This window comes from Nyctereutes procyonoides, unplaced genomic scaffold, assembly GCF_905146905.1.
Source record: "Nyctereutes procyonoides isolate TBG_1078 unplaced genomic scaffold, NYPRO_anot_genome, whole genome shotgun sequence".
Lineage (NCBI taxonomy): Eukaryota > Metazoa > Chordata > Mammalia > Carnivora > Canidae > Nyctereutes > Nyctereutes procyonoides.
In genome coordinates, this window is record NW_026575131.1 from 54,376,947 (window position 1) to 54,403,963 (window position 27,017).

Consider the following 27,017-nt stretch of genomic DNA (forward strand, 5'->3'; position numbering starts at 1 on the left):
AAACTTTTTCTGTAAAAGGATAGATAGGAAATATTTTAGGGGCCACATGGCCTCTGTCTTGACCACTCAACTCTGCTATTGTAGCACAAAAGCTGCCATGGACAATATGCAACCCCGTGGATGTGGCTGCGTACGAATAAAACTTTACTATGGACATTGGGATTTGAGTTTTTTTGTTTGTTTAAAGATTTTATTTATTCATGAGAGCCACAGAGAGAGAGGGGGAGAGAGAGCGAGAGAGAGGCAGAGACACAGGCAGAGGGAGAAGCAGGCTCCATGCAGGGAGCCCGACATGGGACTCAATCCCAGGACCCCAGGATCACACCCTGGACCGAAGGCAGGTGCCAAACTGCTGAGCCACCCAGGGATCTCGGGATTTGAGTTTCATATCATTTCACATGCCGCAGAATATGGTTCTACTTTTGATTTTTTTTTTTTCAATGTAAAGTGTAAAGACTATTCTTAACTCAGCAGCCATACAAAATCAGGTGGCGGGCTGAATTTGGCCCGGGTGGGGGGGGGCATCATCTGTGACTCCTGCTCTAAAGCAGGTGTGATGATGGAAACACTCTGTTTCTGAACTGTCCGAGAAGGCTGAGTGCTTGAAACATGGTTAGTTTGTGTGGATTTTTCACTGTATTTAATTTTAATTAATTAAAAATGTTTTTAAGTTGCAGTAAAACTACACAATATAAAGTGTGTATTTCACAATTTGTGAAAAAATACATAAAATACATCATTATAATCATTTTCTAAGTGTCCATTTGGTGACAGGAAACACCCACCGTGCACCCACCCCCACCACTGTCTCCAGAACCTTCCATCTCCCTACACAGAGACCCTGTCTCCAGGAAGTACTCACCCTTTGCCCCCTGCCCCACCCCCGGCTCCCACCATCTCCTCTCTGTCTCTGTGGACGGGCCTCCTCTGGGGACTTCCTGGGAGTGGAGTCACATAGGAGGTGTCCTTGTGGGTCTGGCTTATTTCAAATGAGCATAATATCCTCCAGGTTCATCCACATTTTGGCAGGAACTGGAATGTCTTGGCTTCTGGAGAGAGTGACATAAGCCTTGGGACCTCCGTGTCCCTGCTCTCTCTCCCATCTGCCCCATTGCTTTTTTGGCTGCTTCCCCACCCACGTGTCCTGCCTTTTCTGTGACATCCCTCCTCCAGGGCTCCTGCTTTCCAATTTCTGCTTTCCTCCTCAGCTTCTAGGTCTCCTGCTTTCCAATTTCTCTTTCTCTTCTCCCACCTGCTGTATAAAAATCAAGATTCACCAGAACCTCTGGCTGCTGAACATGTGATTCCTGTGTGACTGCCCACAGCCAGAACCACCACTGACATACAGATGACGACCTTGTGTTCCCGTCTCTGGCCTCCTGTGTCTCGCAGGCAGCAAGCCATCCCAAGCTGCCACCTCTTGCCCCCCTCCCTCCCACGTTCCTTCCACCAGAAACTTGAGAGCCATCGTAAACTGCTTGCTCACCTCCATCCTCCACACCTCAGGAGAATTGACGAGTCTTGCTAAGCTCCCTCCTGCTCTTCTGTATGGCCTTGCCTTCTGTTTAGGCTTTTTCTTTTTTTTTGGGGGGGGGGGTTGGTTTTTTGGTGTTCTTGTTTAGGCTTTAGCATGCTGTTTTGCTTTGCTTTGTTTTGGCCTGGGCTTTTGAAATCCTCCTGAACACAAACTGTGTGGCCCCAAACCCTCCACTGCCCTTAGGTTAAAGGGTGAACATTTCAGTATGGTTTGCACACCTGTTGTTCTACCCCTTGCACAGTGATGATCCCAAGTGTACCCTGGGCATGGTATTCCCAGTCCTTTGAATGCCCCCACCTTCCACGATGATTAATTATATCCAGGATCTGTGACAGGTGGTACCATACTATTAACTCGTGATTTTATTTGCAGGTTTCTTCATTTCCCTTCCTTTGACCCCCACCCTGACTATGAACTCCCTACAGGCCAAAAAGCAGCAACCCAGGACAGAGCCACCTTCCTTAATGTCTGTTGAATGAATGAAGGCAAATCTAATGCTTTAATAAAAGGGAAGGTAACAGTACATAAAATGGTCACTTACCCTAGATACAGGGCTATGTTTTTCTTGCAAGGATGCTTAATCAAGTGTGATGTCATAGATGAAAAATACAGTTGGTCCTAGAGAGATAGACAAATCTTAATTTCCATAATAACGAACAGCTGAGAAAGACAATCTCCTAACCTATAATACTGAAAATGTAAAGATGAAATTGAGGTAGGTGGATAAGAGGAATGTAATGTGATTTTCCTGTTTTCCTAGTACACTCTGGTGGCATCAGAGGTCAAAGGGGTGGGAGAAGCTGGGTGAAGGGTACCTGAGACACCTCTGTGCTATATTTGCAATTTGCTGTGTATCTATAATTACATCAAAATTTAAAAATGAAGATTCGCAAGATAATTATTGATATCACATTCATTCCTTGTACAGGTTACTGCTTATTTGCAAATCATTAGTTATTTGAAAGAGACGCCAGAGGACGAGGAATTGTAAAGCTAACATGTTAGGGACTAGGCGCTTGGAGGGGATTTAGAAATGCAGATATCACTTCTGAAATAATGCCATGTCAACGGAAATACATTTTAAAAGGTGAAATATTCCTCCCTGCATTTTAGACACACATGGGGTGGGGAAGAAAAAAAAAAAGTTCCCTCTTGCAGGATGTCATGTGAGCAAAGGAACTCATGTGCTTCATGTTATTCCAGAGCTACAATGCAGCAAATGAATGCTGGAAAAAGGGAGCTGCGTTCTAAACCCACTTCCATCTCCTGGCTTCCTTCATGTTATTTGATCACTTCCAATTAGTTTTTTAGTGAAGTGGGAAAGATTAAGCCTGCTTCAAAGCGCAATGGTAGGGATTAGATAATGTTCTATGCCTGACACAAAACTGACACCTGAGAAATACTGGCAAGTGTTAGTTCCGAAAGCGAAGAGCGAGAGGGAGGTATGGAGCCACGTACCCCTTGGATTTGCTGTCTGACATGAAACACCTTTCCTGTCCTCACCATGTGAGTACTAGAGGTAAGTGACGAGAGAGACCATCTGTCATTTTTTATTGAATATTCAACATGACTCCTACCAGGGTACCCCTGGGTTAATGCTCAAGTACCTGTTTTGATGCTTTAGGTTAACGGGAGCCCCGGGAAAATCTGATGACACTGTGGGCCTTCCTGTCCCTCTCCTTCTCCCACACACACACACACACACACACACACACACAAATATGCAAAAATGGAGATTTAATTCCTGAGAGCTCATAAAGGCTCATTTGCAGACCCAGATTAGGAACTCTTACTCCAAGGATTTGTCTTTCTCTCTCTCTCTTTAGTTGTGGCCAGGCACAGGGAGATGGATGGTATTGGTGGCTAGAGAGTGTTGGTACAGTTTATAGTTTAGAGCAGAGATTCTCCATCTTGACATGTGTCAGAAGCACCTGGAGGCTTGATAAACTGTTGATCGCTGGGCCCCACCTCCAAGTCTCTGATACAGTAGATCTGAGGATTGCAAGTCTAGCAAATTCCCAGGTGCTGCTGCTGCTGGTGGTGGTCTAGCACCATGCTTGGAGAACCCATGTGAGGATATGGGATAATTGGATATCACCAATCTTTCCAAACTTTGAGACAAATCTCATTGGTAAATCTTACCAGAAAACTTTTTGCTTACTAGCTAGGTCTTTAGGCCAGTGAGTAATTCCACTGGGTCTGTTTTCACATCTATAAGATACGGTTAAGGAATCACTGAACTGTTGTAAAGATCAAATTAGGCCATGCACCTCAAGTGCACATTTACTATTTCATAGGCAAACGGGGACCCTGCTGAGAATGACAGCTTACTCCAGGCAGCAGTTCCCTGAGGGATAAACCCTGTTAGCATTTATCTGTTTACCCCCCTTGGCACCTATTATACAGTATTCACTAATATTTACTGAGATTTAAAAAAGTTCTGTACACAGTGAGATAAATACTCCACATCCTCGTGTAGCTAATCTACTGACAGCCCTAGACAAAAAAAAAAGGGGGGGGGAGGGTCAAAACAGTAACAGAAGTCAGTGACAGGAAAAAGCCATTATGGGGATTGGGGCGCTTTAAATAAAGAGATGTGCTATTTAAGTCAGGATCAGAATGACTTAAACCAGGATCGGGAACCAGGCATGGAGAAATCTGGAAGCAAAGTGTGCCAGGCAGAGAGTGTAGCAAGCGCCGTCTCCCCTGTCCCCAAGGCTGGCCGGAGTTGGGCTTGTTCAAGGGATGGGGTGACTGGAGCATTGACTCAGGGGTGGGCAGGTGCCAGATCCGTGCCTCTCAAATTTCCAGGGGGCAGTTGGCAGTGCCTAACTAGAGACATTTCTGATGGATTTTCAAGCCTGGGGGAGGAAGGACTACTGGCATCTATAGCGAGTGGAGGCCAGGGATGCTGCTCAACCTCTCACAGGGCACAGGAAGGCCCCACCCCAGAGTGTCCTGTGTGCCAGACCGTGTGGGGTAATGCAGGCTGCGCCAGGAGCTTGGGTTTTATCCCTGGCGCCACACACAAACAGGGCCGGGGCGTGTCCCATCGGATTTGTTTACACATGATCCCTCCGGCTGCAGGAGTGGGTCGGAGAAGAGCCCTCGGCTAGGGTGGCGGCGGCGCACGAGGCTCCGAGGGCGGGAATCGGGGCCAAGCTCTGAACGGCAATGGGGGATCTGGTGATGGGCTGGAGCAGTTGGGGTGAAAGAACGGGAAACACCGAGTGCAACTTCTCCAACAAGAAGCTGAGAAGCCTTAACGAGGTTGCGGAGGCTCTGCTCACGGTCGAGCCGGCGCCGCTCCCCGACCCCGGGCAGCACCCCTCCCCGGGGAGGGCAGCCCCACCGGCACAGCTGCCGAGCGCTGGCCAGCAAGCAGGGCTGCAGGGTCGCCGCCGCCACCAGCACCGCCACCAGCATCAACACCAGCATCTTGTCCGAAGAACCAACGCCACCCAAGCGCTTCAACCGCCGCAGGGCGCCGCCTCACCGTCTGAGCATGCGCAGACTGGAACCTGAGCACGTGGCCCGGCCGCGGGAGGCCTGGCGTCTGCGCGTGCGCACCTCGTCTCCTGGGGACCCCCTCCTCGAGCGCCTGGCTGTGCGCGCGGTGACGCTCGCGCTCTCTCCAGTCGGAGCATGCGTTGCGTTCATCGTCTCACGAACCCTCCAGCGGGCCTCCGACTGGCGCACACGGCCACCCGTGGACGGGCTAGGTTGGGCATGTGCACAGCGTCTCCCGGGAAACGCTGCTCAACCAACCGGGACGCGCCCCAGAGCGTGAGCGCACGTCGCCCGCGCGCCTAAGCCCAAGTGTAAGCACCGGGCTGCTTATGCGTCCTCGCAACTGCGCTCGCAGCGCCCGCGGCTCGCTTTCCTCCACGTGAGCCAGAGGCGCTTCCGGCGCGCCGGAAGCGCAACCCCGCCCCCACGCTCCTGTAAGCCCCACCCCCGCCGCGTTCCGTTCCGGGTCACGCCCCCCGCGGGCCCCTGGGTACGCGCGGGGCCTCACGTGCGCACCAGCCCGGCGAGGGGAAGTGACGCAAGTCCTGTGCGTCGCCAGGATGGCCGGGCCATGGCGGCGGGTACAGGCTACGTGCGGCTGTGGGGAGCTGCGCGATGTTGGGCGCTGCGGCGCCCGCTGCTGGCCGCTGCCTGGGGGCGGGTTCCGACTGCCGCCGAAACGTGGTTGCCCCGCGGCCGGCGGGCCTGCGACGCCTCCCCTCCCTGGGCGCTGTGGGGCCGAGGCCCGGTTGCCGCGGGCCAGTGGCGGGGACTTTGGGAGGCGAACAGCCGCGGCGGCAGTGGTGCGTTCTCCAGCGGCGAGGATGCCTCCGAGGGCGGCGCGGAGGATGGGTCCGCGGGCGCGGGGGGCAGCGCGGGGGGCGGGGAGGGCCCCATCATAACGGCGCTGACGCCTATGACTATTCCGGACGTATTCCCGCACCTGCCGCTCATCGCCGTCACCCGCAACCCGGTGTTTCCGCGCTTCATCAAGATCATCGAGGTAATGCGCGCCCCCGCCGTGGCCGCCAATTTCCCCGGCTCTGCAGGCAGCGGGTTGGACCGAGGGATCCTTGAGCGCTCTCGTGTCACGACGTTTTCCAGGCATGAAGCTTCTTAAAAGTTGGATTTCGAGTTCCTGTCTTCTCACTAATTTGGTGAACTGGAGCCGGATCCCTCCCCCTTTCAGATCCCTGTTGAACCCAGTGAGCTTCGGACTGCCCAGTTAGAGTCCTGGTCATAGACCTCTCCGATGCTGGGAAGGACCATAACGGTCTTGAGGCCCAGTTACTTTTTTTTTTTTTTTTAAGATTTTATTTATTCATTCATAGGAGACACAGAGAGGCAGAGACACAGGCAGAGGGAGAAGCAGGCTCCATGCACTGGGAGTCCGACGTGGGACTCGATCCCGGGTCTCCAGGATCGCGCCCTGGGCCGAAGGCAGGCTCTAAACCACTGAGCCACCGGGGCTGCCCCCAGTTACTTTTTATGTGGGTTTTGGTAGATGTTTCATAACACTGTCACCCGGGGCGGTCTGCAGTCTGATGGCGAGCCCGTTTGGAATCAGGATGCATTCCTTCCCTAAACATTTCTTGACTGCTTACCAGGTGCCAGGTACAGTTCTTAGGGACACAGCAATAGCGAACAAGACTGATAAAAATTTCTGCCTTTGGAGCTTACATCCTAGCAGGTTACGAGAAGCCGTGAGCAAGATTAGTAAGTCAGTTATGCGTTGGAAGGCCGTGACTACTATAGGGATAATAGAGTCAGAAACTAGAGTACAGCAGACTTAGGGGGGAAAGGATGTTCTCAGAGGGCTGCAACCGTGGTCTCTTCATTCAGAGTGTTCTTGACCTCCTGCCACATATGTAGCAGGCACTGGGGATTGATTTCACAGCAAATAAGTCACATGCACTCCCTGTGCCTAAGAAACTTGTATGTTGGTGGAAGAGACAGGAAGCAAGATCGTTTCAGACTAAGAGCCAAGGGGTGGGGAGATGGACCCGGGTGATGTAATAGAAAGCAACATGAGCAACATGAGTGCAAGGAACTTGAGGTGTTGCTTTTTTCTTTTTGAGACTTTATTTATTAATGAGAGAGAGCGGCAGAGACACAGGTAGAGGGAGAAGCAGGCTTCACGCAGGGAGCCCGATGTGGGACTCGATCCCGGGTCTCCAGGGTCAGGCCCTGAGCTGAAGGCAGATGCTCAACCGCTGAGCCACCCAGGCTGCCCAAACTTGAGTTTTTAGAGTAGGAAAGACCCAAATGCTTGCTTTCTTCCCTGCATGTCTTTTTTTTTTTTTTCTTTTTAATGATGTGGAAATGAGAGGCCATGGTGAAAGGTTATCTGTTAACTGAGCAAGGTCATATGGTGAGTCAGCCTCTGCATTCACTGCAGCCTCTCACTCATACTCTAGTCTCTGCTAAACAAATCTGAGGCCTGAAGGATTCCCTTCCGTCTCCTTGCCCCCCTGCTGATTGTATGTGTCTGGGCTACTCTTCCAAGGGCCTTCCTTGGTTTGGAGTAGTGGTTACTTAGAGGCCCGAGAGCCTGTAGGTTCCTATCTTGGCTCCACCACCCATACACAGCTTCTTCACCTTCAGAAAGCTATTTCTCTGGGCCTCCATTTTCTCGTCAGCAAAATGGGCATCATAATCATACTTCAGTTCTTAGAGCTGGTCAGAGAGGTGAGTTCCCCTGTGTCAGGGATATAGCCTCCTACCTCATTCGGAAGCTGCTGCTGTTTCCTATGTGGTGGCTCTTGATGTTTCAGAAGCTTGCTCTGGAGCCTTTTTCCTGTCTTTGACCCCAGCCAGCCTCTGGGGTCAGGAGTGCTCAGGCACAGTCCCCTCAGCCCTGCAAAGTGGCAGGTGCCTCTTGTCCCCCGTGCCCAGAGAGATTATTGCTCCAGCAAATTCTGTCTGCCTACCCAGAGTTGGGAGAGTGAAATGAATCACTGTGGAAAGCGTGAGACTGGCACACGGTACGCACTTTGTTTCTGTTGTTACCATGTAAATGATGACAAGGAATCCTGCCAAAGAGAGGGGACAAGTGCAGGGATGGCAGCACTTGGCGGGAACAGCAGTCAGCTGTTCTCAGAGAGGAATTAGGGAAACTTCCATGACACCGGGTAAAGGTTTCTGAACCTGTTAGCAAAGCTCTCTTGACTGGATCCTGTGGCGGACATTGCTTGCAGCTAACCTGCCCCAGTAGTTTCTCCTCTTGAGTGGCCTCAGTATAGATCTTAATTTTTGGTGGTCTTATAGCACTCCTGGTGGCTGTGTTGGACCTTTTCTCTGGGAAAGATACGTCTGTGGGGTCAGAAATACCTGGACCATAAGTTAAGAGCCCCTCTTAAGGGAAGAGTTAGAACACTGGTTCTCAGAAGTGGTGCCGAACCCTGGGAGCATCACTTGGGAGCTCGTTTGAAATGCAGATTCTCAGGCCCACTCCAGACCGCCTCTGTCAGGAAATTCCAGGGCTGGAACCCAGCCATCTACGTTAGCAAGTCCTCCAGGTTAATTCCAATGCTTGCTGAAGTTTGAGGGCCCTGAAGTGTAATCAGGGCCTGGGGTGGGAATGAATGCCTGCTGGAAGGAAACCAGTGGAGCCTTATGTACATCTGTGCTCCTGCCCCCATCACAGGTTCCCTAGAAGATGTTAGCTGTCTCCCTGCCATTGAAATGACATCAGGATAATAGTTGTCGTCCCAGGGCTTTCAGTCCTTGATGGAAAGGGTATAGATGTGATCGGGAAATACTTTCAACACAAGTTGGAGCAAGTTTCCAGCCTGTGAGATGGGCCACTGTTGAATTATGCACATTTGTGTTGTCCTTCTGACATTGATAAATTAGAATAGCCTAGATTTTCAAATAGGACATTTCACCTCTGAAACAGCTCTTGAAATTGGATGTTACGAAAGATTTCTTGGTTCTGACCTTTGGTCTACTACTTTGAGTTTTCTTTCGGAAGGGGGAACCACCAAGGAATGCAGCCCTGTCAACTTGCCCCACTACATTCTCTACATCTGTTGGGGGGGGCCAGTGAGGGCTTGCTTCCTGGGCTGTGTTGATTAGTGTCCTGGATCAGGTTAGCATATCCTCCAGCATTGTAATAGAAAATGTTAGAGCTCTTGTCAAAACGTCAGCTAGAAAACCTGCCTTGTGTTTCACTTTGGGGTCCTTGTCATGCTAGGTTAAAAATAAGAAGTTGGTTGAGCTGCTAAGAAGGAAAGTCCGTCTTGCCCAGCCCTATGCTGGCGTCTTTCTGAAGAGAGATGACAAGTAAGTGTAACTTTACCTTCACTCCTTCGTTGAAGTTGCCCTGGAGTGTAGCTCACCACAAGTCCTGCCCCGTAGAGTAGCCTGGACCTTCGACCCGAAATCAAGCAAAACCTGCTGAGCACAAGGCCAAGAGCCGAGCATGCTTTTTTAGTCTGGGCTGAAGACTTGGCTCAGTTTCGTGTGTTTTTAGGTTGTGGCAGGGGCGGGAGGCGGGGCAGATATTAACCTCCAATGTTAAACCCACCTGTGAGACCACTTCAGAGCAGAGCTTGGTAGGCAGATAGTACAGCTTCAGGTACACCCACCTTGACTACAGGGAGGAATCAGTCTGAGCAGGAAGGTACATTCTGAGCAGGCTCTGTAGTGGGAGGCGCGGATGAAATCCATTCTGTCCAATCAGGTCCTTATAGCTGACTTAGCCAGGAGCTTCTCACCTGTGGGAGCAAGGAGGTTGCCCTCGGTTTTCATTGGAGGTTGGCAGGGTCGTTTCTCTTCTCTTCCTCCTCCTTCTTCACCTGAGACATCCCACTGAGAATCAGGGCCTGTGATGATGTGCCTTTGTGTCCCTGTCCCTCAGCAACGAGTCTGACGTGGTTGAGAGCCTGGATGAGGTCTACCACACGGGCACGTTTGTCCAGATCCACGAGATGCAAGACCTTGGGGACAAGCTGCGCATGATCGTCATGGGACACAGAAGGTGCGGGGCCCTGAGTGTGTGGGATGGGGCAGGAGGAGAGCCCCTGAGTGTCCCCAGGTTCTGGTACTGACCATCCTTCTTGGTCAGCTGTACTGCCTTGTCACTGCAGGGGCTAGCCCGAAGCTGGAGGTGGCTGAGACAGGCCACCTCTGGGTCCTTGTTAGAGTGGCAGTATGGGTGGTCAGTGACCGGTTGTACGTCTTAAGCACGCTATTCACAAAAGCAATCACAAATATAGTGGGTTGCCTTATATCCCAAGTTTAGGTGTGTCTAGATGTCAGCTGTTCCAAGTGCCCTTATCTGTGTCTGCCAGCAGACCGTGCTGGATATCCTGCTTGGCACCGGAGTTTTTCACTCAACTGGACACATTTCCTTGTTGGTCTGTGTAGTTTCTATCTTCACTCCGCCAAAGGGCTCCATGCAGCCTGTGAGCTCAGTTGAAATACTTATCCTTTCACACTTATGAAAAATTTGCAAGAACAGCTGGGTTGAAGCTCTCCAGCTTTTCATGTGTGTTCCAAGAAATGTTGGTCCTCAGGATGCTTGTCAAGAGTGCCACGGTCACATCCACATGGGAAGCGTTTCTGAGTCCTGAGCCGTAACGTAGTAGATGTGAATAGCCCCTCATCAGACACGCTCGTTGGTACTCACTGAAGCTAGAGTTCTCTGTCCTTCCCTTCCGGGAGCTCCATTCTGGTATCAGGAAGCACCCCCAGAACACAGGGGAAATGGGGTAGGCCGGGCATTGGTTCTCTGAAACCCCAGTGGCCTTCCCACTCCATGAATCCCCCACACCCATCTTCCTCTATTTGCATTAGAGGCTGTTTGTAGGAAAGATGCTGCTGCTCTGCCTCCTGGGGGTGCCTCATGGGCTGGAGGGACTGGAAGGTGCAGCCCAAAGAATGAAAACATCAGTGGCTACCAAGTGTTGGTCTAGCCTCCGAGGTGCTTTATGGAAGGAGTTCTCCTGGCTTTCAGATGCCAGGCCTACTTTTTCTGTGCAGCTTGCTTGTCATGGCCAGGCACTGGGTCCTAGTCCCTCTGGGGAGGGTGGCAGGCCGTTACCCTGTGGGGCGGGAGCCGGGTGATATGGCATGTGTACAACCACTTGGCCCCTTGTGTCTGCTGGGTCTTGGGTAAGGGCAGAGAAACAGGCCAGGGGCCCGCACCCCACCCCCAGGAGGGGAGGACATAAGCCTCAAAACGGGTCACAAGCTGAATTCTGACGGTGGAGGGAGCTTTGGGGGGAAGCCAGGATGGACAGAGTGACGAGTAGGCATAGATGGGGGCAGGACCTCACATCAGAGGTCTGAGAGGAGTGGTCAGAGAGGGCCTTTTTGTGGAGGTGCCCTTCATTTGAGGCCTGAACAACACAACGGAGCTACAGTCTGGTGAGCCGAGGCTGAGGGAGGGATAGATGGAGTCCTCAAGTCAGGCTGTGTTTGGTTGAGCCCACAGCTTGTGATGGGCCCCAGAGCTGGTTACCACTGACTTACCCATCACACTTCAGATGTTTCTGGGGGACAGTGGGGTGTTGGCTTGGAACATGGAATGGCTGGGTCAGCTGGAGGCCAACAGTGTTGGGGGAGAATGTGCTAGTCATGGGGTCCTGAGCAGCAGCTCGGTCTCCAGTTCCCAGACCTGTGGCCCCGGTGCCCAGCGAGACCCTTTGTCATCAGCACCAGAAGCCCTGGCAGCTTCACCTCTGTGTTTCTGCCTTCAGGATTCACATCAGCAGACAGCTGGAGGTGGAGCTGGAGGAGGCCGAAGCCGAAAACAAGCAGAAGCCCCGCAGGAAGACGAAGCGGGGCAAGAAGGAGGTGGAGGAGGACCTGGGTGCCGGGCACCCGATGGAAGTGGTGGTGGAGCCTGCTTCGGGGTCCCCCGGTGAGGTGCTCATGGTGGAAGTTGAGAATGTTGTCCACGAGGACTTCCAGGTCACGGAAGAAGTGAAAGTAAGTCTCTGCAGCTGCCCAGGGAGCTCCCTGGGTACGGGTACGGGTTCACAGAAGCTCTAGCCTGTTATGGCTGTCAGGTTCTCGTGGAATGCAAAATGTGCTTTCACCCCAAAAGTCCTAGGAAGAAACGGGCATCCAGAAGGCCAAGGAAACGTGCTGGGCCCCTTAGCTCCCGTGAAGGAGGCAGGGTTTGAACCTGGGTCCAGCCCCAGCCTGTGGCCACTGCACAGGAGCCCCTGCCTTCTTTCCTTGCTGGCTCCTTCCCCTCCAGCCCAGGGAGGATGGGAGCAGGGCGTGCTCACCATTACCAGTGGCATCGAGGCCACAAAGCAGCAGCCTTCTGGCCGCCTGGACCCCAGATGCAGGCTTGCCTGCCGCCTTCACAGCTTGCGAGCCATCTGTCAAGGTGGTGGGAGATGCCCTTTGCCCATTCTCCTAGTGTAAGTTAGAAGCAGGGGCCCTGCTTCCAGTGGGTAGGGGTGAAGTCAGGCATAGGTGATGGAAAGCTTGCTTGAGCGCCGACTGGTATTGTAGGCCTTCCTGAGGCCAGCGAGTGGCCTGCAGCTCGATCCAGTCCTGTGGCGCTGTGCTGAACGGAGTTCTGGGGCTTCTGAGCTTGGTGGGCAGGAGTCCTGCAGTCTGTTATAACATCTGCCCCGGGCGCTGGGAGGGGCTTGGCTGCATTTGCCACGGGCCCAGGCCAGCAGCCACACCCATGGGACTACGCTGTCCAGGAGGACTGCTGCGCTGGTGGAAATGTTCTCTGGTTCTGCACCATTAGCCTCGCCGGTTATCAAGCACTCGATCTCTGGCTGCTACAACTGAGGAACAAAATATTTGATTTTGTCACGGTTCTAATTTACTTGTGCATAGCTGCCAATGGCTGCTGGATGGGGCAGCAGAGCTTTAGAGTTTCCTGTGAGGATCACGTAGTGGGAGAAAGACCATAAATGGTGCAGGGAAAAGAATAGGGAGACTTGAGGAGGCTGTATGCTCGGACTGGTCTGTGCAAGCACCATGGGATCTCTACAGATTCCTTCTGGAAGATCAGCCCTGTCATTTCAGGGACGAACCCGCTAACCAGAGGCTGGGTGCTTGCGGTGAAGGAATGCATGGCAGTTGCTTTCTCTGCCCACCTGTGCCCTCACTGGGGTATGGTATGCGGGGAGCTGCCTTCTAGAAATCATGAGGTTCCGGTGGTTATGCCATAAACTGTCCGTGGTCCCACCAGCATTACTGTCCTTGCTGTGGCCATGATACCCATGGTAGCCACAGCAGAGGGGGTCCTCCACTCCTGGGAGCCTGGGCCTGAGGTTCTGGAAGGGGACAGGCTGAAAGCCCTGCTGACTCGTAGGCATATACCCAGAGGAGAATTCAAACCAGGGTGTGCTGAGGTTGAGACAGTGTTGGTTGTGAGACACATGCTTGAAATAAAGGAGCCCCGTTACCCCCTTTGTCCTGGAAATGGCTCATTCTGAGGTCAAGTTTCAGAGTGGTACAGGGAGGTAGGTGTTGGTTTTCGTTTTTACTGTCTTGATCCTGAGTCCCCATGACTGGGGGATTTGGCCTGTGCTCCTGGGCGTCTGACACCAGGCCAGAGGGGCTCCTCGGGCCCCAGGGACTGACGGCATCCTCCTTGTTTGCCAGGCCCTGACCGCTGAGATCGTGAAGACCATCCGTGACATCATTGCCTTGAACCCGCTCTACAGGTTGGTCCCTGACGCCACGCCCCAGTCCCGGTGTGTGGTCCACCCTCTGTGAGGCCAGGCTGGGGCCTGTCTGCCTCTTTCTGCAACTGGGTTGGTGGGAGGCTTTCTCATAGCGTCATCCTGATGGAAAACCTTGCCAGGGGCAGATATCCAGGGTCCAGGGCCCAGCCCTATGAGTAGACCCTGTTTCTGTTGTGGCAGAGGGGCCCTGTGGTGGGAGGTTGGAGGGACATAGCTTGCCCAGTGCAGGTTCTTTGCCCAGTTCATACTAACATGGGCTTGGGTTTGGCCAGAAGCCTTTTTGTCATCAGCTGGGGTGGAAGGAGAGAATCTCACAGAGGGGGGCGCTGGAGGGGGTTTGTGTGTGGCCCTGAGGTCGTTAGTTTTGTGGCTCTAGGACGGGTGTCCCCACTGGCCCTGCACCTGGCTCTCTGTGGGCATCCCAGGGCCTGGACCCTCACTGCTGGGGCAAGACATAAGCCAGTGCTCCTGCCGGTGCCCAGCCCCTGCTGCTGCAGCACCCCTGCGCCTCTGGCAGCATCGCTCTGTCCCTTCCAGGGAGTCTGTGCTGCAAATGATGCAGGCGGGCCAGAGGGTGGTGGACAACCCCATCTACTTGAGTGACATGGGCGCTGCCCTGACTGGAGCCGAGTCCCACGAGCTGCAGGACGTCCTGGAGGAAACCAATGTGAGTGTGCCCCAGCCCCGGTGCTGATCTGCGTGGCGGGCAGCCTCCCAGCCTGGCTGCTTGTCCGCCACTCCTTTTTGTGATTTCATTTCACATTAGCCCCGGCCTGACAGGCCGCGCATAGCTCCCTGTTCTCTGTCGAGGCTGCATGGCATTCCTCCAGGAGGTGACTTTTGGTTAATGGGTGATGTATTTGGCTTGCGAGCAGCCTTTTGCTGTTATAAACCACACCACTCAGAATGTCCTCGACCATGGCTTGCAGACGTCCAGGAGTTTATCTGTCTGTGGGAGGTGTTTGTAGAACTGGGCTTGCTGGTCAGAGGCGGTGGCGTGCCTCCAGTGGTGACGCATGGCCAGGTCGATCTGCCCTGTTTGTGCTCCCCGACACCGAGAGATGCCTACTTCTGACTGACCGCATCTTCCCTTTCTTGGCAGATTCCCAAGCGGCTGTATAAGGCCCTCTCCCTCCTCAAGAAGGAGTTTGAGCTGAGCAAGCTGCAGCAGCGCCTGGGGCGTGAGGTGAGCCTGGGCTGAGGATACGCCTCTGTAGGGAGGGTGGTATGCAGGCGTCACTCTTCATTTGGGGCTGGGAAGCTCTGCACCACAACACTTACAGCTGGTCCCAGCGCTGAGCCCAGAGCCCGTGGTCTGGGGATGGCCTCCATTGGGGCAGAGCTTGCTCTACCTTCGGCATCCTGGGGAAATGCTGCAAATTGCGAACCAGCCCTATAGAGTTGAAAAGACTTCTTTGTGGCCTGCCTTCCTGATTGTGGGCAAAGCCATGGGCTACCTGGATTGTCAGTTGATTACCAGTCATGTTTTTCAAATTTGACTCAGTTTTTCCATTTAGCTTTATTTTATTTTAAGATTTTATTTATTTATTTATTTGTGAGAGACACAGAGAGAGGCAGAGACATAGGCCGAGGGAGAAGCAGGCTCCATGCAGGGAGCCCAATGTGAGACTCGATCCTGGATCCCGGGATCAATCCCTGAGCCAAAGGCAGATGCTCAACCACTGAGCCACGCAGGTGTCCATTTAGCTTTATTTTATTTTTATGTAATTAATTAATTAATTCAAAAAATTTTTATTTATTTATTTATGATAGTCACACACATAGAGAGAGAGAGGCAGAGACCTAGGCAGAGGGAGAAGCAGGCTCCATGCACTGGGAGCCCGATGTGGGACTCGATCCCGGGTCTCCAGGATCTCACCCCGGGCCAAAGGCAGGCGCCAAACCGCTGCGCCACCCAGGGATCCCTAATTAATTTTTTTTTTTTTTAAATTTTTTTTATTTATTTACGATAGTCACACACACAGAGAGAGAGAGAGAGAGGCAGAGACACAGGCAGAGGGAGAAGCAGGCTCCATGCACCGGGAGCCCGACGTGGGATTCGATCCCGGGTCTCCAGGATCGTGCCCCAGGCCAAAGGCAGGCGCCAAACCACTGCGCCACCCAGGGATCCCCCTAATTAATTTTTTAAAAGGATTTATTTTTATTTATTTATGATAGACACACAGAGAAAGAGAGAGGGAGAGAGAGAGGTAGAGACACAGGCAGAGACACAGGCAGAGAGAGAAGCAGGCTCCATGCCTGGAGCTCGACGCGGGACTCGATCCTTGGACTCCAGGATCGCGCCCTGGGCCAAAGGCAGGCGCTAAATCGCTGGGCCACCCAGGGATCCCCCATTTAGCTTTATTTTAAAAAGAAATTTCACATTACATTTTTAACTGGAAACTATTTAATGCTTAGTTATTAGTTCAAGGCAACTCTTTTTTTTTAACTTAAGAAATAACACTAGGTGGGGAAGACAAAGGGAAAGGGACAAGCAGACTCCCTGCTGAATGGGGAGCCCAACGTGGGGCTTGATCCCAGGATCCTGAGATCATGACCTGAGCTGAAGACAGATACTTAACTGATTGAGCCAGCCAGGCACACTGCTCCTCACTTTTAGTACTTATGTTATGTCTACTTACAATGTGGGGCTCCGACTCATAACGCCAAGATCAGGAGTCGCATGCTGCAGTGACTGAGCCCTGCAGGTGCCCCAGCACAAGGTACTTCTTTCTTAATGCACCCCGGACGGGACGCAGGAGTGGGGGGTGTAGGCGGCAGTGGTCTTGGCTGGCCTCTGAGCCCTTGCTGGCGGCCTTGTCGGTCCAGGGGAGTTCCGTGCCCATGGGAGGCACACTGGCGTCAGGCGAGCTTCACCTGGCTGAGGTCAGGACCAGGAGCGAATCCCCTCCTCACCTGGAACTCTGCATGGTTTGTTTCCAGGCCCCACTGCTCGGGGAGCCAGGGTCAGAGGGGAGGGAGCTGGAGGTGGCCACACGGTCTCTCCTCCTCCTATGTCCGCAGGAGGCCACTCCCTATGTGACCCCCTGTGACCCTGTGTGACCATGGCCTCATGGCCCTACAGGTGGAGGAGAAGATCAAGCAGACGCACCGCAAGTACCTCCTGCAGGAGCAGCTGAAGATCATCAAGAAGGAGTTGGGCCTAGAGAAGGACGACAAGGACGCCATTGAGGAGAAGTTCCGTGAGCGGCTCAAGGAGCTTGTGGTCCCCAAGCATGTCATGGACGTGGTGGATGAGGAGCTGAGCAAGCTGGGGCTGCTGGACAACCACTCGTCAGAGTTCAAGTAAGCGCCCTGGAGGCTGTGCCCCGGTGGCCCCCCTCCCTCTTGTGCCTGGCCTCAGCCAAGCCTGGCGGGGTCTGGGAGGCTGGGTCCCCTGACCACTCTGGTCACGCTAGGGCCCTGAGAAGCACCTGGCCTGGGACGGTCCTCTCTGGGCGCCCCTGTGCAGAACACACTTTTCTTTGTCACCCATTTCCCAGGGAGAGTGTGTGTCACCCATTGCCTTGGTGTGGATGGTTCAGAGAAGTCAAGTCAGGGACCAGGGTCTCCAAGCTGGGACAGGGATTTGAACCCAGGGATGTCTGGCTTTAAGCAGTGCTTCCAGCCGGGACTCCTGCCCTGCCTTCTTTGCGTGGCTTTGAGAGCCTGGAAGTCAACACGTCTTCCTGGGGGCCCATACTTGCCCAGCGAGTGTGCGGCTCCCTCTCTGGGGTCGCTTGGGGCAGCGCTGACCTGTCACCAGCCAGGCTGGTTTCGCATGTGCCCTGGGGAGGTCGTCTCCGGTCTGCACCCCTGCCGCGCCTGTGGTATAGGATTTGAGCAGCTCCTGTGTTCGCCACATCTGATCCTGGAAATAGGCTTGAACACCTGTGCTGGGAGCTGTGCCAGTTCCCACAGTGTGGCTTTTACCCAGATGGCTGATCGAGGCAGTTCCCAGCTCCAGCTGCGATGTGGTTTCGTGCTTCAGGCTCAGTGGGTGTCGGCAACGTGAGTTTGTAACAGCAGCACTGGGCAGCTGGCTGGGCCCCACTCACTGGCTCCTGTCTGTCCTGTGGCAGCGTCACGCGTAACTACCTGGACTGGCTGACGTCCATCCCGTGGGGCAAGTACAGCAATGAGAACCTGGACCTGGCCCGGGCCCAGGCGGTGCTGGAGGAGGACCACTATGGGATGGAGGATGTCAAGAAGCGCATCCTGGTGCGGCCCTTGCACCCCTCCCCTGGGTCCTATCCCCCCCCCCCATCCCATTGAGGCTCCCTGCACCCTTCCTGTAGGTCCTTGGGCACAGGCTGCTCTAAGCCTCCCCTGGTCACTTGTTCCATGCTCCCAGGGTGGGCAGAGAGAGGCAAGGTTTGTCATCTGGATTTGGGCACAGGTGGTGGGTGCCCCAGAGCCTGGCACCCAGGCTTCCCCCATACTGGGGTAAGGGGGGGTTCCTAGAGGAGCCCCTTGGGGAATTTCTGGTCTAGGGTGTGGGAGGGCCTTGGCTGAGACAGGGCTGTGGGGATCAGCAGAGGCTGAGGAAGGAGAGGGGAAGGGTTCCCGGTGGGGGGACTGGTATTGGAGCAGCTCGGGTGGTGGCAAGGGCAGCCTGGGCCAACCTGCCTTCTCCGGGGGCCTCAGGTTTCCAAGGATTATCGATACGGCCCAGAACGTGGGAGGAAGGGGTTACTACAGCTTGGGGTCATGGTCACCCACAGTTGGCCACTGCCCTTCTTGGTGCCAGTGACCCTTCTAGTCAGCGGTCTGGGGTCTGGGATATACCTTGTCCCTTCCACGCCCCCAGAAACCTGAAAGGCAGCGTGCCAGTGGCGAGCCTTGCATCAGGCCGGGCCCTGGCCCCACAGAAAGGGTGGCGCGTGTCTCATGGGAACCCACCTCGGTCCGCAGGAGTTCATCGCTGTCAGCCAGCTCCGAGGCTCCACCCAGGGCAAGATCCTCTGCTTCTACGGTCCCCCTGGTGTGGGCAAGACCAGCATTGCCCGCTCCATTGCCCGTGCCCTGAACCGAGAGTACTTCCGCTTCAGCGTCGGGGGCATGACTGATGTGGCTGAGATCAAAGGGCACAGGTAGGCTTGGCCTGTCTCGCCCCATGGTTCGAACCCACCTCCTGTCGGGCTTCATTCCGGCTCCGTTCTTTGCTCGTTAGAGGGGTGTCCTCGGTGTGTGGTGATCTGTGCTCACTCTGGGGTTCGTGACTGACAAGCCCCGGTGTCCACGGACTCCAGGCCCGACTGCATCTAGCACTCAAACGTTGGCTCAAAACCTTGGCCTCTCAACCAGCAGGAACATTTCGCCAGGCCATTGGCGGATGGTCTCTGCTACTTCAGTTCCCATCTCCCCAGCTCAGCTCCCCCGGCGCTGTGGCCAGGGTTCCGGGCCAAGGCGGTCTCCCCACTGAGAACGGGGTGGTGCGCCGTTGAAGCCCTCAGCAGCTCTCCTGGTTCTTCACGCTCTCGCCAGGCCCAAGCAGAGGCTGCTGCCCTGTGTCCAGGGTCTGAAAACTGCCTGGCTGTGCGTATGGCACCCTGACGTTGGGGCATTCATAATGGGCTCTCTTGGGGCTTCTTGCCACACAGCCCTTGCTTGGGGTGCTGCTTTGGGTAGCTTTGGTGAGACACAAGTGTAACAGGCACGCAGATGTCTTGTGAGCTCCAGATCAGAGGCGGCACCTGGAATGTGCCAGGGCCATGGGCCAGAGGTGGATGAGGCTTCCATGGTGTCGGGTGAGGAGCCTCCAGGCTGGAGTGGGGCCTGCTCAGAGGGCAGCGGGGCAGGACAGGCGTGTGGGTTCTTGGCTCCCGGCTGGAGGATGAAGGTGGGGAAAGCAGAGGCAGGTCCTAGCGACCTCCGGGCCCCTGGCTCAGAGAATGCCCGAGAGTGTGGCCAAAACCCACTCATCCAGGCCAAGAAGAGGCATTGGGTGAGTTTGTTAACAGGTACACGTCCGTGACTTTGGAGGCTGTCATCAAGGGAGAGGGGCCCAGGAGGGCAGGGACGGGTGTTCTGTGCTGATGTTGCACTGGGCTCCCCGACAAGGATAAGAACAGGGAACTTCCTGCTCTTACCCTGTTGGTAACAGTGAAACCCTCCTCTGCCCACAGCCCTCAGGGCTCCCTCCTTCCTTGGGGTAAAAGCCCAGATCCACACTGAGGCCTGCAAGGCCTGCATACTCCACCCTTTTCACTCCTTCCCCTCTTCTCTCCTTGTTACTTCCTCTGCTCCAGCCATATGGACTTCCAGCACACCAGGCCTGGTCCTGCCCCCTGCCCTTGCCCCAGGACCTTTGCATAGGCTGTTCCCCTGACTCAGAAAACCCTCTTCCTTTGAATACCCACACGGTTGCCTCTTCACTTGTTTTGCTCAAGGTCTCTCCCCAAGACATTCCCTGTCCCCCCACTTAATGCCCCAGAAATGGCATTTTAAATCCCCTGTCCTTATTTTTATAGCATATAAAGTTTATCTTATAATTTTCTCCCCCATTTGGCATACCATCTGTCTGCCTGGCCCGCTGGGCCTTAGCTCAGGGGCACAGCACTGGTGTCTGCTTTATGCTCTGTGAGTGCCAGACACCCGCAGCTGAGCTGGGACAGTAGAGCAGGGTCATCAAGAAACACTCCAGCAAGTGCCAGCTGGGTCCAGGCCCTGGGCCCAGTGGCCCCGAGGCCTGGTAGGCCACACCGTGCCTAGGAGGACCTGGGTGGGGGGAGCATTTCTGCTGCCAGCCCCGGGCTGCTCCTGAGCTTCCTTGTTCTGTTAGGTTGGGCAGTGCGGGCTGGGTTTCACCGTCTGGATAGGAGGTGCTGGCTCGGGGGACAGGTCTGAGTGAGACCTGGTTCTGCCTCTGCTCCCCTGCCTCGAGTCTGAACGGGGGAACAATGCCCACATTCCCACTGCCGGAGAGCACAGGCCGCCGGGGTGATGGTGCCCCGCAGACTTGCACAGTCGGCAGCTACCAGCATCTGTGCCGCCTGCACCAGGGCCGCTCTATGTGCGTCTCGCCGTTGCCACCCCTCGGCAGCCCTGGAGGGTGTGCGTGGGTTCCCTGGGGTCCTGGTGCTGCCTGCGAGCTGGGCCTGTAGGTGCTGGGGTGCTGGCATGGCCAGCCGCAGACAGGTGAGGAGCCACCGCTCCTGCTGTGCTCTGCCCCCCCCCAGGCGGACATATGTGGGTGCTATGCCAGGAAAGATCATCCAGTGCCTGAAGAAGACCAAGACGGAGAACCCCTTGATCCTGATAGATGAGGTGCGCATGGACGGAGGGCTGGGCGTGGGGCCGGCCTCGGAGCTGACAAGACAGCACAGCTCTGTCCCTAGCACCTTTCCCTAAGGTCAGACACGGTCCCTTGGGCCTTCCTAGGTCAGAGCTTTGGCAGATTATGTATCCAAGATCAGACCTGTGTTCCCTGCCATTTTGGTTGTCCCCAGTCACTGGGTGGCCTCACTGCAGCATCTCTCCTGCCTCAGCAGATCCCCTGTGTACCCTTGCGCCCCTCACTCAGGGCTTGCCTGGTCCCCCTTCCCATCCCCGCACACCACCACCCTGGTGCTGGTGAAGTCTGGTCCCACCCAGCCACCTCCCACCAGGAGTGTCTGGCAGGCAGACGCGAGGAGCGGGCAAGGTACCCAAACTACCTGCCTTCTGCTGCCCCTTCAGGTGGACAAGATAGGCCGAGGCTACCAGGGGGACCCCTCATCAGCACTGCTCGAGCTGCTGGACCCCGAGCAGAACGCCAACTTTCTGGATCATTACCTGGACGTGCCTGTGGACTTGTCCAAGGTGTGTGTCCTGCTGGGGAGCTGGGCCCAGTGGGGAGGGGCAGGGTGGCCAGGCCTCCATACCTCCCTGCCGCCTTCCCCAGGTGCTGTTCATCTGCACGGCCAATGTCACCGAGACCATCCCAGAGCCACTGAGGGACCGGATGGAGATGATCAACGTGTCTGGCTATGTGGCCCAGGAGAAGCTCGCCATCGCAGAGGTGAGGGCAGGACCCTCACCCCAGCTCTAGACAGAAGAGGGTACCCCCAGCAGTGGGGGCCGGAGGCATGTTTGAGCACCCCCAAGTGCCAGGCTCCTAAGCAGAGCCAGAGTTTGGGGGGGGGGGGGGACAGTCCATAGTGGCCCTGCTCGGAGAGGGGATGCCCAGGCTCTGCCCACTTCTGTAGCCTGAGCATCATCAAGAGCAGAGGTGAGGCCTGCTGTGAACCATGTACCAGCACAGCTCTGACACCAGCGCGGGTGTCCCACCCCGCCCACCTCTCTGCCTGGGTGTCCAGGAGCTCAGAGTCCGGTCCTGCCTGGAGTTGGCGTCAGACCCCGCAGGCGGACAGCTCAGGACCACCCGGCTGCCCCTGCCTCAGATGCCAGTTGCGCATCCCGGGGCTTCCTTTTCTCTGCCCTGCTGGCTGTGGGTGGGGCTTTCCCACAACCTCCTCTTGGGGTTTGATGGCTTACTGTAACAGCTCCTGGAACTTAGGTCATGTAGTTACTAGTTTATCATGAAGGCTACAACTGGGGAACAGCTGAAAAAGCTGTATCAAGCCCAGCAAGGGGGCAGGGGCTTCTGTGCGCTCCCTGGGTGTGCCACCCAGCACCTCCCAGCACCTCCCAGCACCTCCGCTTTTTCCCAACTCCACGGCCTATGATGTTTATAGAGGCTTCATTCTATGTGCATTGTTGAGTAAATTCTAGGCACTGGTGACTGGCTCCCCATCCAGCCCTCCTCTCTCCCTGGGGGTCAGGGGTGAGGCTGAAGGTTCCGTCCCTTTGCCATCGAAGCCCTGCTCCAGGAGCTGCCTCACTGCGCGGGCTCAGGTGTGGTGGGGAGGGGCCGTAGGTACCAGCAGCCGCCCCGCTCACCCTGCCTCTCAGGGAACTCCAGGGTCTCGGGGCTCTGGTGTCAGGACCTGGGGTCAAAGTCCCACCCAGTACAGATTTCTGCTACCCCATTCTCCCGGGGCCCAGAAGAGGAACAAGGGACAGACTGCCCCCAAACCTGACAGAACAGTCTCTCCTGGGCTTTCAGGGCTCAGGCCTACCTGTGCACTGCTGGGGACTGTGTGCTCAGCCCTGATCGTCCCCTGCCCCATCAGCACGCCACCCCCATCCCACAGCACACCTGTTGCTGTGGTGGCCCTGGGGTGGGGGGCCCTGGGGCTGGTCGGCCGGGTTCAGTGTAGGCACACCTGCCCCTATTTTCCCACCAGCCGTGGGTGCCCGAGTTCTGTGACCGCGTAACACGTGTCCTAGGCTGAGGCTCACCCGGGATTCAGGTGTCTGCGTTTCCTAGACGACCGTGATCTCCCTAGGCTGGGGGCTGGATTTCTACCCTGAAGGATGCTAAGCAGAGCAGAGCAGATTCCTTCCAGAGGAAAGGGAACGTGTTTCTAACCCAGTGTTTCTGTTCTGTAAAGGGTTGAGCACTTTCTCCCTGAGCTCGGGTGCTGGGTCCCATCCCTTGGGGCTTGACAGTGGCTTTTGTCCCCTGGGTTGGGTGGGGAGCCAGGTGAGCTCTAGGTGGATGTAGTTACAGGGGTTTTAGGACCTCCCCACCTGGCCAAGGAGGGGCGGGCTTGGGGACCTGGACAGGGGACTTTTAAACCTTTAAAATGATGACAAGAAGAACACGGACTCCCAGAGGCTTCAGGGCCAGGCCATGTCAGCCGCCCCACGTACTGGCGTGCATGGTCGTGCCCCTCGTGTCTCAGGTGCCCTCCGCCCCCAGTTAGTGCTCAGGGCTGTCTGTCCCTTGACTGTCCCTTGACTGCCGTGTGGCAGGAGTTGGGCTGGACTGTGGGTGTGACTTTGGAGCCTCTAGTGACCTTCCCATTCCTGTCTGCCTGGGGTGGCAGCCGCTTACCCTGACTCGGATCCTCAGTGGGAATGGGCTGAGCCCAGGGATCAGGGGAGACCTTCCCGGAGGAGGGGTGTCTCAGGAAGGGCAGGAATGGAATCTGGGCAGATGATGCAGCAGGAGCAGAGGCCTGGGAGCTTCTGGAAGAGGCAGGCTGGGCACGTGTGCACTCACTATGGGGTATCCTGGCACCTGCCGTGCTCTCTGCCCAGACCCCCTGCCTCCCTCCTTGCCTTGCTGGTTCCTTACCCTTGGGTCTCAGCTTTGGTGTCACCTCCTGGGGCAGCCTTCCCCTGGCTCACCCCCACCCCGGGGGCTGGGTCAAGCTCCCTACAGGCAGGTGCTGGGCCCACCTCCATGGTCTTAGCCAGCCAGAGGTCTTGGGAAGGTGTGGTGGTAAGTGGGGCCATGGAAGAGGCCCTGGGGTCCCAATGGCAGCATTCTCCTCCCTGCCAGCGGTACCTGGTGCCTCAGGCCCGTGCCCTGTGTGGCTTGGATGAGAGCAAGGCCAAGCTGTCATCAGACGTGCTGACCCTCCTCATCAAGCAGTACTGCCGGGAGAGTGGTGTGCGCAACCTGCAGAAGCAGGTGGAGAAGGTGAGCTGGGCAGACAGACCAGGAGGGCAGGGTCTGCAGCCTGTGCAGGCGGAAGGAGGGCCTTGAAGACAGGATGCCACGCCAGGCAGGACACATCCTGCAGATCCCACCTTGGGGGATCCCTAGAGGCATCCTGTCCACAGAGACAGGTGGTGGGAGCCGGGTGGAGCAGGGAGCCGGTGCTTCCTGGGGACAGGGTCTTAGTTTGGGGAGGTGGAAAGTTCTACAGCCGGACGGTAGAGATGGCTGGACGACCGCGTGAATGCGCTTCATGCCGTGAAGCTGTAAGCTTACAAAGGGGTGAAATGATCATGTTTTGTATTTTACCACAATGTTAAGAATTAACTGGGGTGAGGGCCCATGCCCACTCGGCTGCCTTGCCTGCTCCAGGTGTTACGGAAGTCCGCCTACAAGATTGTCAGTGGGGAGGCGGACTTCGTAGAGGTGACGCCAGAGAATCTGCAGGACTTTGTGGGGAAGCCCGTGTTCACTGTGGAGCGCATGTACGACGTGACGCCCCCTGGTGTGGTCATGGGACTGGCCTGGACTGCCATGGGTGAGCAGCCTGGGCCAGGAGGTGGCCTGGGGCTGGGCGGGGTGGGGGGGGGATGGTGCCGCACGTCCTCCCTGGGAGACGCAGGAGGGCTGACAACTGCAGATCCCGAGTCCTGCACCGCCCCCCCCCACTCAGTGAAGTGAGTCGAGACACCAGGGGCTAATCAAGAAGGGTTATTTGCATTGAGGGAAATCCCTTTTGCCTTGTGGGGGGAAATGACACCCAGCAGGGGGCTTCCTTGTCCAGGTGACCTCACTCAGCTCAGCAGGGAGGCTGGTCTCAGCTCCAGGGTGGCGGCAGGGTGGTGCTGTTGGGGGGGCTACGGGAAGCACGCAGGCTCTGAAGGGTGAAGGGTCTGCTTACTTGGACTGGATTTCAAGGAATCGGGGTTTGGAGCTGGCAGGCTGCGCACTCGCAGTGTCCGTGTACACGGGGGCGGGCCGAAGCAGAGGCCAGCAGCAGTCTGACTGCGGGGCCAGTGCAGGGGCTGGGACGTGGAGGATGAGCGGGCAGTAGGCCAGGGAGAGCTAGGGGAGGGGCAGCCGTCCCTGGAATCGGAGGGGTCCCAGTGTTCACAGTCTCTGCCTGCTGGTCTCCTAGGGGGCTCCACGCTGTTTGTTGAGACCTCCCCTCGGAGGCCAAGAGACAAGGATAGCAAGGGGGACAAGGATGGAAGCCTGGAGGTGACAGGCCAGCTGGGGGACGTGATGAAGGAGAGTGCTCGTATCGCCTACACCTTCGCCAGGGCCTTCCTGATGCAGCACGACCCCACCAACGACTACCTGGTGACTTCCCACATCCACCTGCACGTCCCTGAGGTGAGGCCTCACCTCCCACCTCTGCCCCCAGCCCCCTGGCCTGGGCCCAGCCCCTGTGCATCCTGCCCACCCCCCACCTGCATCTCCCCACCAGGGCGCCACCCCCAAGGATGGCCCAAGTGCCGGCTGCACCATTGTCACGGCCCTGCTCTCCCTGGCCATGGACCGGCCAGTACGGCCCAACCTGGCCATGACGGGCGAGGTCTCCCTCACCGGCAAGATCCTGCCGGTGGGTGGCATCAAGGAGAAGACCATCGCAGTGAGTGTCACCCCTTCCCCCTGGGGTGGGCTTGGGAACCCCAGCCCCTTAGAGAATCTGGACCAGAGACCCCACACTGTGACACTGTCCTGTGACCTTGCACCCATGCTGTTGGCCTCAAGTGGCAGGGGGTGGCCATAGCCCCAGGTGGAGTGGAGTGTCCTAGCTGACCCTGCCCTATAGTGGTTCTCAGCTCCTCTCAGGGCTCCTGCTTCCCCCTCAACCAGGCACTGAGAATGAGGGGTGCAGAGAGCAGGACAGGTGGGCATATGGAGCTGCAACGAGGTCTACCCTGACCAGTTGACCCTCTGTTGGACTTCCTCCTCCTTTGCTGAGCCCTGCATCCCCTGCCTTCTGAAACCTGGCCATCCCGTGTCCCCCGCCCCTTGGACAAGGCAGGGTCTGTGGCTGGGACATGCACAGGCCCTCCACCCTGAGCCTTGCTTTCCTCCCGGGGGCGGGGGGGGGGGGGGGGGAGTCAGAGGCAGCTGCACAGCCCCTCACAGGCGTCAGCTCTACCTCCACAGCAGCAGTGGGGGCGCAGTGGGAATGCGCTGGCCTTGGTCCGGAGACTCGGCCCTTCCTAGGCCAGCTTCTCGGTTAGGGGAGCTCAGGAGCTCACAGGTGCCGGCAGGACGTGCACAAAGCCCCCCGGGGCCCTGGGAGAGCAGGCTCCAGGACCAGAGGCCAGGCGTGGGGTCCAGCTGCTGCCGCTGGGAGTCCCCAAGCGGGGGGAGCCAGGCTGGAGCCCTTCCCGCCAGGCCGACCTGCCGCACCTCCCTCCCAGGCAAAGCGTGCGGGAGTGACGTGCATCGTGCTGCCAGCCGAGAACAAGAAGGACTTCTACGACCTGGCGGCCTTCATCACCGAGGGCCTGGAGGTCCACTTCGTGGAGCACTACCGCGAGATCTTCAGCATCGCCTTCCCCGAGGAGCCCGCGGAGGCCCTGGCCGTGGAGCGGTGACGGCAGCCCGGGCTCCGCTGGCACGGGCGGCCCGGTGGGGCCACAGGGCACCGGGGCCGGAGCTCTGGGCAGCTGCGCCGCCAGGAGGCTCAGGAGAGGCCCGCGCGCCAGGACGTGGCTTAATCACGGAGTCCGGCAGTCCGGCATAGATGAACTATTTAATGATGATTAAAACCCTTTCCAGTACTGCCCGGCAGCCCGCGTGTCTGTGCAGCGCCCCGACCCCCCCC

At 56.4% G+C, this 27,017-nt stretch overlaps 2 protein-coding genes across 2 annotated transcripts in view; one reads left to right on the top strand and one right to left on the bottom strand.

The window, feature by feature from the left end:
• The window catches only part of CATSPERD (cation channel sperm associated auxiliary subunit delta), a 52,115-nt gene extending 47,098 nt beyond the window's left edge, over window positions 1–5,017 (bottom strand). Inside the window, exons 1-3 of the mRNA XM_055344866.1 lie at window positions 4,890–5,017; window positions 2,996–3,050; window positions 2,079–2,155 (exon numbers count right to left, since the gene is read on the bottom strand). Of these exons, the coding sequence (XP_055200841.1) occupies window positions 2,079–2,155; window positions 2,996–3,050; window positions 4,890–4,975 (218 nt within the window). The 5' untranslated portion in view covers window positions 4,976–5,017. The remainder of the gene's footprint in view (window positions 1–2,078; window positions 2,156–2,995; window positions 3,051–4,889) is intronic.
• A 600-nt stretch (window positions 5,018–5,617) lies between these two features.
• Window positions 5,618–26,973, top strand: LONP1 (lon peptidase 1, mitochondrial). The gene is made up of 18 exons (XM_055344865.1): window positions 5,618–6,050; window positions 9,243–9,331; window positions 9,909–10,028; window positions 11,752–11,983; window positions 13,634–13,695; window positions 14,254–14,383; window positions 14,819–14,902; window positions 16,802–17,022; window positions 17,799–17,937; window positions 18,631–18,809; window positions 20,898–20,985; window positions 21,397–21,519; window positions 21,602–21,718; window positions 24,050–24,190; window positions 24,581–24,746; window positions 25,347–25,564; window positions 25,659–25,823; window positions 26,611–26,973. Exons 1-18 carry the CDS (start codon window positions 5,619–5,621, stop codon window positions 26,785–26,787), a joined length of 2,883 nt encoding a protein of 960 aa, XP_055200840.1. The 5' UTR covers window position 5,618; the 3' UTR covers window positions 26,788–26,973.
• Window positions 26,974–27,017: the final 44 nt, after the last annotated feature.

Excerpts from the sequence above, each read along its gene's own strand:
- LONP1 (XM_055344865.1), top strand. The coding sequence starts at position 5,619 with ATGGCGGCGGGTACAGGCTACGTGCGGCTGTGGGGAGCTGCGCGATGT. Across the intron at positions 11,984-13,633 it reads AGGTCACGGAAGAAGTGAAA|GCCCTGACCGCTGAGATCGT; the intron begins GTAAGTCTCTGC and ends CTTGTTTGCCAG. Across the intron at positions 25,565-25,658 it reads TCCACCTGCACGTCCCTGAG|GGCGCCACCCCCAAGGATGG; the intron begins GTGAGGCCTCAC and ends TCTCCCCACCAG.